General features: G+C 36.5%; 2 protein-coding genes across 3 annotated transcripts in view; one reads left to right on the plus strand and one right to left on the minus strand.

The window, feature by feature from the left end:
• Nucleotides 1-18,080, plus strand: part of LOC106085135 (nuclear pore complex protein DDB_G0274915) — a 422,983-nt gene that overhangs the window by 352,422 nt on the left and 52,481 nt on the right. The gene's annotated exons all lie outside the window — the stretch shown is intronic.
• Nucleotides 2,485-18,080, minus strand: part of LOC106085136 (actin-histidine N-methyltransferase) — an 81,083-nt gene continuing 65,487 nt past the window's right edge. Inside the window, exons 2-3 of the mRNA XM_013249190.2 lie at nucleotides 7,075-7,335; nucleotides 2,485-3,334 (exon numbers count right to left, since the gene is read on the minus strand). Of these exons, the coding sequence (XP_013104644.1) occupies nucleotides 2,842-3,334; nucleotides 7,075-7,335 (754 nt within the window). The 3' untranslated portion in view covers nucleotides 2,485-2,841. The remainder of the gene's footprint in view (nucleotides 3,335-7,074; nucleotides 7,336-18,080) is intronic.

Raw genomic sequence — 18,080 nt, forward strand, 5'->3', positions numbered from 1 at the left:
TTAAAATTTAAAAAAACAAAACTTTAATAGAAATAAATGAAAAATAATTAATTTAATTCAAAACATTTAATAGTCTTTTGTAGCATTATATGATGAAATTTATAAATAAAATTATATAAATAAATAAATTATATTTTCAATAATTTTTGTAAAAAACAAGAAATAAATTCATGAAAATGGTCTTAAAAATTAAAATAAAAATACAAAATAATATCATATATGGCATGCGTTTATTATTTCAAAATTAATTGCATTAACCTGAATGCTTTCATTTCCATCTTTACAAAATATTTTGTAAATAAAAATATTTATAGAAAATTAAATAAAAAATGAATAAATAAAAAAATAATATAAAAAAAAACATAACAAAACTAGTACCTTATGAGCTAACGCATTGTATCTAAATAAGGATTTCATTACCTTTAAACAATGTAAACAAAATTCTAAAAAAAACTTAAATTCAAAAAAGAAAATAATTTAAAAAAGAAACAAAAAAAATAAATTAAAAAAAAATAAAAAAAATAAAAAAAAAATTAAAAAATATACAATATTAAACCAAAGTCTTTATAAAAAAAATTCATCTTAAAAACACTTTGGGAAAGTGTAAAAAAAAAGATTTTTTTTTTTTAATCTTAAAAACAAATGAATCCAAAAAAAAGAAGACAAGTCTAAAAAAATTTATTTTCTAAACAAGTAAAAAGGCGTTAAGTTCAGCCAGGCCGAACTTTGGATACCCACCACCTCGGGTATATATGTAAACCACCTTTCGTCAAAATCCGGTGAAAATGCATACCTTATGCCCCATAGCAGATATATCGAAATATGTTCTGATTTTGACCAAATACTAATAAGTACAAGTCATTGTTCAATTGTGTATATCAAAATATTGGTCTTTTAGTAGCTATACCTAAAAGTAAACCGATCTGAACCATATACGACATGGATGTCGAAAAGCCAAGTCACTGCGTCAAATTTCAGTGAAATCGGACTATAAATGCACCTTTTATGAGGCCAAGACTTTAAATTGATATACCGGTCTATATGGCAACTATATCCAAATCTGGACCGATTTGGGCCAAATTGAAGAAGAATGTCGAAGGGCCTAACAGAACCCACTTTCCCAAATTTCGACAAAATCGGACAATAAATGCGCCTTTTATGGCCCCAAAACCTTAAATCGAGAGATCGGTCTATATGGCAGCTATATCTAAATCTAGACCGATCTGAGCCAAATTGCAGAAATGTATTGACGGGCTTAACTTAACTCACTGTCCCAAATTTCGGAGACATCGGACAATAAATGCGACTTTTATGGAGCCAAAAGCTTAAATCGAGTGATCAGTCTATATGGCAGCTATATCCAAATATGGACCGATCTGGGCCAAATTGCAGTAAGATGTCAAGGGGCCTAACGCAACTCACTGTCCCAAATTTCGGCGACATCGGACAATAAATGGGCCTTTAATGGAGCCAAAAGCTTAAATCGAGAGATCAGTCTATATGACAGCTGTATCCAAATTTGGACCGATCTGGGCCAAATTGCAGAAAGATGTCAAGGGGCCTATCGCAACTCACTATTCCAAATTTTGGCAAAATCGGACAATAAATGCGCCTTTTATTGGCGCAAGACCTTAAATCGAGATATTAGCCTATATGACAGCTATATCCAAATTTGGACCGATATGGGCCAAATTGAAGAAGATTGTCGATTGGCCTAACACAACTCACTGTACCAAATTTCAGCAAAATCGGATAATAAATGTGGCTTTTATTGGCCTAAGACCCTAAATCGGCGGATCGCTCTATATGGGGGCTATATCAAGATATAGTCCGATATAGCCCATCTTCGAACTTAACCTGCTTATGGACAAAAAAAAAGAATCTGTGCAAAGTTTCAGCTCAATATCCCTATTTTTAAAGATTGTAGCATGATTTCAACAGGCGGACGGACAGACGGTCGGACATGTCTAGATCGTCTTAGATTTTTACGTTGATCAAGAATATATATACTTTATAGGGTCGGAAGTGAATATTTCGATGTGTTGCAAACGGAATGATGAAATGAATATACCCCCATCCTTCGGTGGTGGGGAAAAAAAGTTTCATTGCCTTTAAAAAATTTAAGAAAAAAATAAATTATAAATAAAAAAGAAAATAATTAAAAAATAATGAAAAAAAATAAAATAAGGATCCTTTTAAAAAATATATAATATTAAACAAAAATCTTCATAAAAAAGGAATTTTAATCTTTAAAAACAATTTGGGAAAATGTAAAAATTAATTTTAAATTAATTTTAAAAACAAAAAAATCCAGCATAAAGTCAAGTCAATTATCCATTTTTTTTAATTAAAGCTTTTTTAATTATTAAACAAGTCAAAAAAATGCATTGCCTAAAAATTGATATCGCTTGACAAAAATAAAAGCCTTTTCTAATTATTTAATTTCAACACCTTTTTCTGTGTACAAAACCATGAAAAAAAAAAACAAAATCTAACCAAATAAATGGCCCCAAAAAAGAAGAATAAAATAAATTTTCATTTTCAAAAATAAAAAACTAACCCCTACACACACAAACACAAAAACCTTAAGCCAATGCACTAAAGCTAAACTCCTTTCACTTTGTGACATTGCCAAAAAAAAAGAAATAACCAAAAAAAAAAGTGATAGGCCTTTGAGTTGCCAATGTTCTCATCTCCAGTACTCTACCATGATGTTCACAAGACTCGCTTGTATTGCTTTGCTTTAGTTTGACTGGTTGTTCATTTAGTTGGTCTGTTTGTTTGTTTGCTTGTCTACTTGTTTGGGGTTAAACTAAAAGTGTGTGTGTGTGTGTGACTCTCTTAGGCTTTTGTCCTTTGTTTGGCATAATCAAGTGCTGCTGCCAATATACGCTTCTCTAGCACACGATACTCAAGTATCATAGCCGCTCTGGAGTTCATAGCCAACTTTTGTTGCTTCAGCTCGGCTAATTGTTGCTCATCGGCCTCCAATGTTTGAGGGAAGACACGCAACAGCAGCATAAGACGTGTTTGCAAATATTGCCATGTTTTGGATTCCAACGTCGTCTCTAATGCACAATCGATGTGCAATAAATCCATTGCCCGTTCCGAGGTTATCCAATGGTCCAATTGCTCCTCATTCATATTGAAGACACGTACAAAGGCCAATAGTTCAGAGGAGATGTAATCGGGCGCCGGCAACACTTTCAATTCGCTATTCTTTGGTATATGCAGTAATTCCAATAGTTTGGCACGTTTCTCGAATAGTGGATCGGAGGGGCTGAGGCCAAGTTTTATGGCCACTTTGTCTTTGGGATTTGTGGAATTGATGAAACTGTAAAGATAAAAATGATGGAAAAACTCAATAAATGGCCAAAGAAAAGGGGAGATATCACAAAACAAGACACTTCAAAAACGGAGTAGGGACAAGGGGAAAGCGTCTGCTGGGTATAAGCCGGTAAATACAATAACAATAAAAGGCCTATGGCAATGATTTATCATCGATTATGATAAGAGTAACTAAAGACTTTTGGGGTATATGGGCTACAGGAATAGATAAACGATTATTTTAATATTAACGACATGTAATGTCTGTAAAGATATGGTAAATTTAAAAATTTTCTTTAAACGAATTTACGGTATGAGAAACGTTACTTTAAAGAATGTATTAAAATTCAGCAAGAGTTAACAATGAGAACTGGGAAAAAGTAACGTATTGTGACGCAATCCAATGTAGTTCAACGAATGTAACGTAACGTAATGTAACGTAAAGAAATATAACGTAACGTAATACAAACGTTACGAAAATTACTTAAGGTAATCAAATGTTACATTAACTTGGCCACCGTTTGGGCATAGGTTAACCCATCCGCCTTTGACGCCGAGTCCTATAGTAAAAATTCTGGCAACAACATCTGCAAAATATTTCAGCTGTGACTACCGTCTATCTACTTCAGGCGACATTTGAATAATGTCTTCCCAAGGAAACTTAGAAGAGCTGTCACTCAACACTAAGTCGCACGAACTTTAAATATAATTGAGCATAAACTTAGTTAAACAGCACGAACTTTGCCTCAAATAGATGTTGGTGGAAAAATTCGTATTTGCAATATTTAGGGGATTATGAAGTTTGGGACATTGCGTAACGTAGTATGACGTAACGAAGCATTATACAATGTTACTGTTATGTGATTTAACTTATATTTACGTATTTCAATGTTACATTAAGCGCCGTAACGTACGTTATTAGACGCAACGTACCGTTATGGGACTTAACGTAACGTTATCTGACATAACGTCCCGTTATGTGACGCAATGATACGTAATGTGACGTAGAGTGCAGAAATAACAAGTAAAGTAATACAAATTTTGCAAAATTGAGGTATTTTCTAAAGCCTACATGCAGGCCGACTAGCACAAAGAGAATTCAGCGCGACCCTTTACAAAATTGCGTACCTTTAAAGAATGTATTAAGATTCATCAAGACTTGACAATGAAAATTGTGAAAAGGTAGCTCATTCTGACGAAATTCCACTTAGACCAACGAATACATCGTAACGCATTATATTAATATAACGTAATGTAATCGTGAAGTTGATTAAGGTAAAGTAATTAAAAGATGCATTACCTTAGCCACCGCGGAGCATAGTTTGGCTGAACACTGAACGCAGAACGCCAGGATTTAAATTATGGTGATAACATCGGAAAAATGTACCAGCTGCGATTATCCTCTAACTGTTGCAGGTGACATTTGTATGGCCTGCAGCCAAGTAAAACTTTTTTTCAGAAAAGTTGTCGTGCAGCACTAAGCCGTTCGAACTAAGCTTTTGAGGAAAAATTTTAATTAAACAGCACTAACTTCTCCTTAATTAGATGCTGGTGGAAAAATTCGTATTTACATCACGTAACGAATTAAAAGTTTGGAAAGTTGCTTAACGTAGTAAGACGTAACGTAGTATAACGTAACGTAGTATGGCGTAACGTAGTATAACGTAACGAAGTATAACGTAACGTAGTATGGCGTAACATAGTATGACGTAGCATAGTATGACGTAACATAGTATGACGTAACATAGTATAGTGCAAAATTACGTATTGTAATGTGAAAAAACATATCTTCACATGACATAAGGTATTTTAATACGACATTACGTAGCATAACGTATCATAATCTGACACAAGATGCAACAATAACGTGATGAAAATTTTGCGAAATTATGCCTTTAGCTGAAAGAATGTGGCTATTATGCCTTTGGCTGAAAGAATGTGGCTAAAATTTTTACACACTATGTTGATTGATCCTGTCATTGTTCGAAATCTATAAGGGAATGGGCCTTTTCCCATACCCCAAATTTCAAAAACGCTACATTTTGAATTAGTGGACAGTTTTGTAACATAAAGACAACTCAAAAACAAAATTCTGGTAAAAAAAATTGGAGTCAAGCTACCTGGAGAAACGCTCCTTCCCAAAACCACTAATTCGAGCATGTAGAACGATCGGGACAGTATGAGACTCAAATGAAAGATATTTGGAAGTGGAGTGCAAATATGCTATCTAAATTTGGGTCAAGTGTCGGGGAGCCGCCTCAACCCAAAAAATGCCCGCAAGGGTATATGTAAGTCAATCGAATTATATTGGTCCAAAGTTGACATGCACCCGACCGGCACAAAATCGGATTCAGTCCGATTCCTCATTCAAAATACTCAAGGTCCTATGTGGGCCTATCTCGAGGGTCGACTCACCTCAAGCAGACTTACAGGCCCATCATGCCGATAGGCGCATGCAAATGCAAATTTGCCCATGAACATTCCATTAAGGAACAGTGGCACATATTAGTAAGTGCTGTCCGATGCAACTTTAACCTCTATAATAAACGGTCTCCTTTTTCTGGCCGAGTCTGAAACGCGTACTGTAGTGCGACACCTCTTTGGGCAATACCATGGCAGCCGGTTGTGTACCGGATTGACCCATTTAAGCCCTTCATCGCCAAGGGCTGCCGCCTCAGTGTACAACACACTGCTACAACAACAACAGCCTCTTTGGGAAGAAGGTTTTACAAGGCATAGTACTTCACAAATGTCTCCAGCTTAAGGAGGGATGTTCAGCGCTATAGCTAGACATGCTAAGCTCCGCTTTGCGGTAGAGGGGATAGGCCTATAAGGAAGAGGCCTACATAGCCCCCAAATAAAAGGTCTTTGTAAGAGCAGAACAAATCTGGCAACCAAATTTGTGGCCAAGCTTTTGGGGTGCTAATTAATATCAAATTTTCTCTAAAAAATCAAATATCGTGAAATTTTTTATTAAAAATTACATTTTATAGAAATTTCCTAAAAAAAAAAAGTAAAATGTTATGAAATTTTTTTATAAAAATCCAATTTCTAGAATTTTTTTTAGAAAAATATAATAAGTAGAAAATGTGGTATAAAACTCAAGTCAAAAAAAAAAGAGTTTTTGTAATTTTTCTTTGAATACAAAATTTTTAGAAAATCTTTCTATAAAATTTATATGTTCAGCAAATTTTTAATAAAATTTTATAAAAACAAAATCATATCGCCCAAAATTTTATTTATAAAATATTTCTTAGAATTTAAAAACAAAATTTCAAAAAAAAAAATCATTGAAAATCGATTTTCTTATATTTAACCAGGGAGTCGGATAAGTCGAAATAGTATTTAGAATAAGTATACAACATGATGGACAATAATTAATAATACTTATACAACCTAGGCACCCTGGAAGCCGGAGGCCTTGCTCTGCCACTACTGTGGTATAACAATGGACTAAAGTTGTCTACGTGATCCTTAAAAATAAAAAATTTGATTTTCAGTTTTACAATCTTAGTGTATCAAAAGTGAAGTTGACGGATCGTAGATTAACTATTAATTAAAAGCCGAGTCAATGACCCTTATTCTAGAGACGTTAAATAAAGTTGCAAATCTGCCCCTTTACCCAGGTTAACTATAAACAAGTCTTGAACTTTTGAGTCTTATCAAGATTTTGTGACATCTGCTTATTTATCACTCAATTAACTCCTCCACAATTTACCTTACCTCCCCCCGTCTTTTTCTACTCACCCATTATGAATCATCAAATCAGCATTTGTACGATCTCCATAGTAAATGAAAATCTGTTCATCCTTCTTGAAATCACTTTGGGCACTGCTCTCCACTTGCTGGGTTTCCATGTTAAAGAAAGTGGTGATGGTGCCATCACAATGATTGGCCATATCCCAGAAGGGTATCAAGGCGGCTATGGTGTCCGAGTTGTCATCTTCACCCTTGGGCAAAGCGCGAGGTATTAAGTTCTCACGAGTCATTACAGTTGAGACAGCCCATCTAAGCAAAGAAAAGGGAAAATAAAAAAAACACCAATTAGATTTTGCATAAATAACTAATTACAATATCTTAAGGGTAAACTTCTGACTGGGAGTATTGGTAGAAGTAAGAGAACCATTTTAAAATTAATTACCACCGCATATAAAATTCATTTTTTGACCAAAACAAATTGTTTTGAACATGGTCTCTATCTCTCTTCTTCTCTCGCCGCTAGCTTTGAGTGTAAATTTTGTAAGCCTTAAGCAAGTTTGCAGGTTTTATTAAAAGCAAGTGGTTGTTGTAAAAGTTTACCAAAAATGCCTAAAACTATGCTGTAATATTTGAATTTTAACACTTGAGTAATTTTTTTAATAACCATAACAAGTCTATGTTATATAGAGGCCAGTCTCTCTCTCCCTCCCTCTCTCTGTATCTGTTAGTCTACCACATAAGCAGCAAAAACTCTACAAAACTCTTGGATGGCACAAGAGACCATTCCATCTATGGGATAAACCACAACAAATGTTAATTTGCAAAATGCAATGGTAGGGAAGTTGAAAACAACATTACACAGTGACCAAAATTCGTTAAAAAGAAGCGCATAGACAGCTGAACCTTTCCTGATTTTTTTACATATGGTCTGGAAAGAAGGTAGGCTTTATAATTGGATTAATAGTGAAAGCGGGCGGACCCTCCCCCTTATCCAAAAAGGACCAACCAAAATTAAAAGTAGACCGATGGGGACAATATTGGGCTCAAATGACAGGTATTTGAGAGTAGATTACGAATCTGGAATACAAAATCAGGTCGAAGCATGGGGGGTCACCCCACCCCTTTAAAAACTTCCAACTGGGCATATTAGCCAATCACGACTATATGGGACTTGTTGAGTTTGTTTGTTTGTTCTGTATAGACTCAAAAGCAGCAGAACCGATTTTCTCGAAATTATTTTATATATTTTTTTAATAGTACAGTCAACCATGCGCCGGTTTTTGGAAATGTTCCCCTTGTTGTCAATTATAAACTTTGTTGAATTTTTTTTTTAACTTTTCCACTGTTTGACTTAAATTACAAAGCCACAAAAGCTGGTCATAACATCAACAACACCATCATCATTATCCTGAACAGCTGTATGGTGGTTTTAACAATTATCATTATCGCCATCATCATTATCTTCATTATGGTCTTCAACACTCGTCATCCTCTTGGTCATATTCCTTAAAATGCCACATCTTCAGTTAATGTCAGTTACAACCAGAGCACAAGAGCATCATAGCAGCATGGCTATCAACATCATCATCATCGTCTCGTGCTCAACTCAGTTAAAAGTTTCGTTAACCACATCCTTGTACATCAAACCAAAATTTACGTTCTAACTTTTGTCATCGCCCATCATCAACAGTCAAATACTTGAAACACATGGCCAGCATGGTAATACCAAAGGGCAACACCTCCACAGTTTCCAAGAGTTTTACTTACCGCCTACAACTGCTACTCTCAAATACATTCCCCTAAAAACTGGGCAAATGAGCCCCAGTGTCCAACCTAAATGCTTCTAATCTTTTAAGCCACAAAATATTAAAAGCAAATGATGCTAAAACATGGTCATCATCATCGTCATCGTCATCAGTATCATCATTTATATCCTAGAGATCATTTTGCTTCCCTTGGCGCCTTAACAAGTACAGAGTATGAAAAGTGGAACGCCAACACACACATACAGACACCCAAAAGAATATCAAAAGAACTTTTTGCATCTTTTTTGCGCTTTGATTTTTTCGCAACTCCTGAGTTTGAAAAGATAAGCAAATGAGTCCAGTTTTTGCCCTTTTTTTTGCCTGCTTGCTCTGCCAAAGTATTCTATGTGGGTATGTGTGTGGGCTATGTCACAATTTCAAGTACAGAAATGGAAAATGTAAAATTTAATAATAATTACAACGAGGTATGTTTAATGAGAAGAAAAAAACACAACCCAACATAGAATCAAATGCTAAGGACAAATGAGATTATTAACAATTCTAAATTAAAAGATTTAGAAAATGTGATAGTTCAGGAGAAAAGAGCTTTGTTGAAATAAATTATCTAAAAATGTTGCCTATTTCCAGGTTGAAGTGTTTTTGTCTTAAATGTGCTGCCTACTTTTAGTTGTTGCTAGAGTATGTGAAAGGTTGCCTATTTTTAGGCGCATTCTTAATTTTAATTTCTTAATTAAACAAAGGTGGGAAAAAAATGATCTTTCAAATAAGTTGGATATTAAGGGAGAAGAAAATTGTTTGGGGAAAATAATAATTCAAAAAGTAAAGACCCGGATGCTAGGTAAAAGAGTAGAAGGTAGTGAAGATTTCTCCCATAGTCGATTTATTGGTTGCATTTGGCCATAGCGGGACCAGTGCCGCGTTTTAGAGCACTTATATGCTGGATGGCTGCTAATAGATGGACTCATACTTGAGAGTCCTAGAATATCCAAAGACTTGTCTTCATTGGAATAACCAGAGCGTCGACGTTCAAATCGCAGATAGGTTTGGGATCGCTATATATATATATATATATATATATATATATATATATATATATATATATATATATATATATATATATATATATATATATATATATATATATATATATATATATATATATATATATATATATATATATATATATATATACTGTGACACAGATATGTCTTCAAACCTTTTCATAGAGTAGAGTAGAGTAGAGTAGAGTAGAGTAGAGTAGAGTAGAGTAGAGTAGAGTAGAGTAAAGTAGAGTAGAGTAGAGTAGAGTAGACTAGAGTAGAGTAGAGTAGAGTAGAGTAGAGTAGAGTAGAGTAGAGTAGAGTAGAGTAGAGTAGAGTAGAGTAGAGTAGAGTAGAGTAGAGTAGAGTAGAGTAGAGTAGAGTAGAGTAGAGTAGAGTAGAGTAGAGTAGAGTAGAGTAGAAAAACTAGTGGATAGGAAAAAAACTAAAAACTAAACTCGGAGCTGGTGGGAAGATTACTCTATAAGTAAGCTTCTGAGGTGAGATTTCACACGAAATTGTTCCGCTATTTCTTGTGAATAGTGGAACGTATGTCGTATTTTTTTATATGTTTGGTAGTACTCCTAATTGCTCGGTTTGCGCTGAGTTTTTAAGTTGGACTACCTTTTTCGCTTGTATTATTTAGATTGTCTGACCATACTACTGTCCTACAGGTGGAGATCCGGTCGATCACGGAATGCGTGAGGTGATGTGGTGCTAACACGAGGACGTCGAGTGTGAATATCTTTACGGACAGTAAAATTGCATAAGGGCAATAACAACTAGGACGGTATGGTCACTAACAGCCTTGCATTGGAAGAAGGAGATTAACGCCTCTCTGGGGATAGCAAAATCCGCATCGTTTGTGTGCCGGACCATAACGGAGAGAGGGAAATGAAAAGACATAAGATTTGGCGGTGAAGGCCAGAGGACTGGCGTCATTAAACTTGCTTAATCCGAAGCCTTGCGGATCGACGCAGTCTGCTGTGGAACAGCGAAACGGTCGGTAGAACGGCGAAAATCCTTATCGTGGGGAGACAAGGCTATTACTGAAAGAAAGTAAGTAGGAGGTCAGTATAGCTATTGGTATAGCTCACTGTTGTAAAATCGGAGCGGCAAGTGATAGCATGTGTAGGTCATGCGAGGAAGATGATGAGACGTTGGAGCATTTCCTTTGTCATTGCCCGGCTTTTGCGTCCAACAGATACCGGCACATCTTAGGGGCGTGGCATGGAAAATAATTAAGGATTTTGTAAGTAGGACGGATTTCCTAACTTTTCTTTCTTTGTCTAGATTACTTTTTAGTTTTTAGAGCGCTCAACAAGCCGATCACTGGCTTAGGTGTATACCTATAGTGGCATGGAGCAGATTAATATTTGCACCCCCTTTTCAATTTAACCTAACATTTCTTGGGTTATTTATATGGGCAGAAATGGGATGATGCTCCAGCGCTAGCGACCAGTCCGGAACTGTTCAGAGTTCAACTGGAAGTAGAGGAGGAGGACTACGTGGTCTGACCAGCGCCCTCAATCTGGTCACGGGAGTCTGGACCCCCTGGAACTACGGTTCCAGCCTGACTAATGGTGAGACCCCTGTTGGGGGCAACGTGGTGACTGTGGTTTATCACCTTAAATGTAAGGAAGGGCTTTTCAATGCTCGGTGTTGAGTTGTATATACTCAACCGGGTGTCGTGATGCATAGAATGGCAAGAGTTTGGATAGTGCTCTGCTCCTAACCAAGGGGGATAACACGTGCAAACAACATGAACTCGAATTGTACACAGGCTGGCTTCTGGAGGCCACCGTAGCGCTAATCCTGGCAAGACCATAAGAAAAAAAATTGTCGGCGTTGGATTACCCCTCCTAATGCTGGCAACATTTGTGAGGTACTATGCCATGTAAAACTTCTCTTCAAAGAGGTGTTGCACTGCGGCTCGCCGTTCGGACTCGGCAATAAAAAGGAGGCCCCTTATCATTGAGCTTAAACTTGAATCGGACTGCACTCATTGATATTTGAGATGTTTGGCCCTGTTCCTTAGTGGGATGTTCATGGGCAAAATTTGCAATTTGCATTTGCTAGCTTCGACTATGTATGGGGGCATTGGTCGATACATCGAATTCACCCGGGGTTAAGAGCCCTGCAGGATTAAGCCAACATGGTGGGTTCCTGCGTAAAACACCATAAAGGACTTGTCACCGAGACCGACTTCAGCTAAATATTAGGTGTTCATCATATGCGTCAAATTTTCTGTGCTAGACTATATTTGTCTGTCTATACTCTGATTTTCATGGCATTTCTTTCCATACCATAAACATGATTTAAAAACGAAGGAAAATCAATGGAAAGCTTCTTGTCAAATTTTTATTTAATTTTTATTTATTATACCCTGCACCATAGGATGGGGGTATACTAATTTCGTAATTCTGTTTGTAACTACTCGAAATATTCGTCTGAGACCCCATAAAGTATATATATTCTTTATCGTCGTGACATTTTATGTCGATCTGGACATGTCCGCCCGTCTGTCTGTCGAAAGCACGCTAACGTTCGAAGGAGTACAGCTGCGGTTTGCAATTTTGGGCAAATGCTTCTTATTAGTGTAGGTCGGTTGGTATGGTAAATGGGCTATATTAGTCCACGTTTTGATATAGCTACCATATAAACCGATCTTGGGTCTTGACTTCTTGAGCCTCTACAGGGCGCAATTCTTATCCGATTGGAATGAAATTTTGCACGACGTATTTCGCTATGATATCCAACAACTGTGCCAAGTATGGTTCAAATCGGTACATAACCTGATAAAGCTGTCATATAAACCGATCTGGGGACTTGACTTCTTGAGCTTCTAGAGGGCGCAATTCCTATCTGATTTGGCTGAAATTTTGTACGACGGATCCTCTCACGACCATCAACATACGTGTTTATTATGGTCTGAATCGGTCTATAGCTTGATTCAGCTCCCATATAAATCGATCTGTCTCCCATATAAATCGATCTCTCTATTTTACTGCGCCCCAAAGGGCGCAATTCTTATTCGAATTGGCTGACACTTTACACAGGTCTCCAACATATAATTTAATCCAAACTGGACCATATCTTGATATCGCTCTTATAGCAGAGTAAATCTTTTTTTATAACCCGTTTTGCCTTAGAAAAGATGCCGGGAAAAGTACTCGACAAATGCGATCCATATTTTTTCAAAATTTTGCTTTCAATTCATTTTCTTATTACCTTTTACTTTAATTTTGTCACCTTTTTTTTTTATAAATATCACCTCTTACAATTTTGGCCCATTTTTACAAAAATCTTAAATTCCCAACCCTCGTCAGTTGAAACGCTTAAATTAAAAATATAATAAAAAATTTTTCGCGCAAAAAAAGAAGGCCAATGTCTGCCACCACTTAACCTACTCTTTTGCTTTGGAGAAAGCGTTAAATTTATGCACAACGAATGGCTAAGGACAAGCAAAGCGCCTGAAAGTATGCAACAATTATGTACATAACAATATAAGTAAAAGGTATACTATACACTTTTCCAGCCTTACACCACCACCACGACCGCAGCAGCTCAAGCAACACCAACACAATAGCGAGCTGATAGTACAACTCAATTGGTGCACACGGCCGCGTGCGTGCCTCCAACGTGATTTTTCTACTTTTTCAATTTGCTCGACGGTTGACGTTTATGACCCACATTAAGAAATTCAATGTGCTCTTTTTTGTTTTGATGGGGTGAACAAATTTTAAATTTTCTTAAAGTTTTTAGGAAGAAATTAAAACGAATTTTCTGGCATATATGGTTTAAGGGAAAAAGTGAACAAAGGCCTTTGGAAATTTTCAAAATTGAAAACAAATCAAGAGAAGCATAAATTTGTAACAAATTTAAATTTAAAACAATAAAAATTTCATAAAAATCAGAAATGCATTGCTTTGAATTAATTACAAGGAAAATTTCCAAAATTCAATTAGACGGAACTCTACTCAAACATTTAGACAAAGAGTAATACATACTCTGATATAAGCAGCAGTAAGAGGTGGCTTAAACAAGTCTTTTGTTATTAGACTTTGTTTTATACCAACACACTCACACTTTAAATGCATAGTGTTTTGCACAACTGCATTTCTATTTGAGTGTGTGTTTGCGTGCAAGCGCTACTGCAACACCAAAGAATAGTTTCCTATTTACCCAAAGTTGAGTATGCCTTTTAAAGGCAAGCGGCTTTTGTTCCAAGTTTGCTGCAGACTCGCGTTTGTCTTTCATATCACAGCTCTTCTTTTGCTTTATAAGTTTGCATTTGATTTCCTTTCTGGAGGTTTAGGCTTTAGTAGTCTGCTAGATTTAAATTAATTTGCTTCTCTCTTCACCTCCATAAACCTCACCATCTCTCTCTCTCTTTCTCTGGAACAATAGACTCAAAAAATTCTAAAGAACTGCAATTTGTTCTGAAATACAATAGAAATAGTTTGTCTCAAGTAAAGTAGAGGATTCTTTTGCTAAGCAGAAATTTGTTAAGGAAATTGCTGAACAAAAGACAAATTTCTAATTGCAAAAGGATAAACGCAAGGTTTTCCATTATTATCAAATTATTTGCGGCAAAGGAAATATTTAAAGAAAACTTGGTATGAATAGAAATTGTAGTGCCATAATTTCTAGTGAAAAACCGGGGGCATTACAATGAATCGCAAAATCTCAGGGAGAAGAATTGGGGAAAATAGAAAAACTTTAACCTCAATTTTGTAGGCACGTAATAAATCTGGACTTGAAGTGTTTTACCATTATGCTGTCGTTGGCTAGAACAGAGTTCTCAGTCATGGTGTCCATAAAAGTTGACTGTTTGATTGGAAAGTAGACAACCATTTCTGCAGAAGCTGTGAGGACGACGAGAAAGAGGTTTTATGTACTCATTTTTCGAGAACTTGTCTGAACAATTCCCAAATTGTTGGACTTTCTAAAGCGTTTTGGATGAGTCAACGGTAGGAACTAGAAGCTATCTTCCAACTGTTGTTACTGTGGTATCACAGTGAGTGTGTTATTGCAGACCCCCTAACCTCAAGTTCAAAGATAGGCTACATCAGACTATAACTTAATATAGCCCTTATAAAGGGTGATTTTTTTGAGGTTAGGATTTTCATGCATTAGTATTTGACAGATCACGTGGGATTTCAGACATGGTGTCAAAGAGAAAGATGCTCAGTATGCTTTGACATTTCATCATGAATAGACTTACTAACGAGCAACGCTTGCAAATCATTGAATTTTATTACCAAAATTGGTCAAATGTCAAAGCATACTGAGCATCTTTCTCTTTGACACCATGTCTGAAATCCCACGTGATCTGTCAAATACTAATGCATGAAAATCCTAACCTCAAAAAAATCACCCTTTATAAACCTTATATTTCTTTACGATATTTTCAAATTTTGTTTTTTTTTTTGTACACCACTATAGGATGGGGGTATACTAATCTTGTTATTCCGTTTGTAACACCTCGAAATATTCGTCTAAGACCCTAAGTGAAGATATTCTTGATCGTCTCATCGCTCTAAATCGATCTAGCCATGTCCGTCCGTCCATCTGCCGAAATAACGATAGAGGTCGAACGCGTAAAGCTAGCCGCTTGAAATTTTGCACAAATACTTAATATCGGAGTAGATCTTTGCACATGGGCCATATCGGTTCATATTTAGATATAGCCCCCATATAAACCGATCTCCAGATTTTACTTCTTGAACCCCTGGAGGCTGCAATTTTCATCCGATTTACCTAAAATTTAGCACATAGTGTTCTCTTATGACTTCCAACCACTGTGTTTAGTACGGTCAAATTGGTCAAGAACCTGATATAGCTCCCATATAAACCGATTCCCCGATTTGACTTCTTGAGCTCCTGGGGGCCACAATTTTTGTCCGATTTGGCTGAAATTGAGCGCGTAGTGTTCTTTAATGACTTCCAACAACTGTGCCAAGTACGGTCCAAATCGGTCTATAACCTGGTATAGTTCCCATATAAACCGATCTCCAGATTTGACTTCTTGAGCCCTTGGAGGCCGCAATTTTCATCCAATTTAGCTGAAATTTTGCCCATAGTGTTCTCTTATATCTTCCAACCACTGTGTTTGGTACGGTCCAAATCGGTCTATAACCTGGTATAGTTCCCATATAAACCGATCTCCAGATTTGACTTCTTGAGCCCTTGGAGGCCGCAATTTTCATTCAATTTAGCTGAAATTTCGCACACAGTGTTCTCTTATAACTTCCAACCACTGTGTTTAGTACGGTCCAAATCAATCAAGAACCTGATATAGCTCCCATGTAAACCGATCTCCCGATTTGACTTCTTGAACCCCTGGAAGCTGCAATTTTTGTCTGATTTGGCTGAAATTTAGCATGTAGTGTTCTGTTATGACTTCCAACAACTGTGCCAACTATGATCCAAATCGGTCTATAACCTGATATAGCTCCCATATAAACCAATCTCCCTATTGGACTTCTTGAGCCCCTGGAAACCACAATTTCATCCGATTTCGCTGAAATTTTGTATGTGTTGTTCCGTTATGACGTTCAACAACTGTGTTTAGTACGGTTTAAATCGGTCTATAACCTGATATGGCTCCCATACAAACCGATCTCCAGATTTGACTTCTTGAGCCACTGGAAGGCCCAATTTTTGTTCGAAATGTAGTCCTTTGTAATAACTTCCAACAACTGTGCCAACTACGGCCAAAATCAGTCTTTAAGCTGATATAGCTCCCATGTAAACCGGTCGGTCGGTTGGGATTGTAAATGGGCCAAATCGGTCCATGTTTTGATATAGCTGCCATATAAACCGATCTTGGATCTTGACTTCTTGAGCCTCTAGAGGGCGCAATTCTAGTCCGATTTAACTTTGACTTCCTGAGCCAATAGAGCGCGCAATTCTCATCCGAATTGGCTGATATTTTGGTTATGACTTACAATATCTGTGCTAAGTTTGGCGTAAATCGAAATAGAACCTGATATAGCTGCCATATAAACCGATCTGGGATCTTGACTTCTTGAGCCTCTAGAGGGCGCAATTCTTATACGATTTGGCTGAACAACATACGTGTCTAATATGGTCTGAATCGATCAATAGCTTGATACAGCTTCCATATAAACCTATATCCCGATTTTACTTCTTGAGCCCCTACAAGGTGCAGTTCTTATCCGAATGAACTAAAACATTATACAATGACTTCTACAATGTTCAGCATTCATTTATGGTCCGAATAGGAATATAACTAGATATAGCTCCATAACATAACCTAACAGTTCTTATTCAATGTTCTTTGTTTGCCTAACTCGACAAATGCGATTCATGGTGGAGGGTATATAAGATTCGGCCCGGCCGAACTTAGCACGCTCTTATTTGTTTTTTGTTTTGTAATTTTTAACTTTTTAAAATCCTTTAATATTTATACCCTACAACACCACTGTGGTACATGGTATTAAAAGTTTGTGCATTTGTTTGCAACGTTAAGAAAGAGAAGAGCTAGACCCATTGATAAGTATACCGATCGACCCAGAATCACTTCTGATTTGATTTAGCTATGTCCGTCTGTCCGTCTGTGAGTCCATGTATTCTTGTAATCAAGGTACAGATCTTACAGGTTGTTGCCCAATCGTCCCAAAATTTTGCACATGTCAATTTTTTGGCCCAAAGACGAACGCTATTGATTTTGATAAAAATCGGTTCAGATTTGGATATAGCTCCCGTATATATGTATCGACCGATTTGCACTTAAATGGCCATAGTAGCTACAATTTTTAACCGATCATCACAAAATTTGGACTATTTTGTTACTGATCTTAACTTATCTGCGAAATTTCATCTAAATCGGCTCAGATTTGGATGTAGCTCCCATATATATGTATCGCCCGATTTGCACTTAAATGGCCGTAGTAGCTACAATTTTCAACCGATCTGTTCAAAATTTGGTCCGGACTGTTTTATTACTGATCTTAACCTATCTGCAAAATTTCATTAATATCGGTTCAGATTTAGATATAGGTCCCATATATATGTATCACCCGATTTGCACTTAAATGACCGTAGTAGCTACAATTTTAACCGATCGGCAAAAAATTTGGCACGGACTGTTTTGTTATTGATTTTAACATATCTGCAAAATTTCGTCAAAATCGGTTCAGATTTAGATATAGCTCCCATATAAATGTATCGCAAATGTATCGCCCGATTTGCACTTAAATCTGCACAAAATTTGGCAGGG

This window comes from Stomoxys calcitrans, chromosome 4 (genome assembly GCF_963082655.1).
Source record: "Stomoxys calcitrans chromosome 4, idStoCalc2.1, whole genome shotgun sequence".
NCBI lineage: Eukaryota > Metazoa > Arthropoda > Insecta > Diptera > Muscidae > Stomoxys > Stomoxys calcitrans.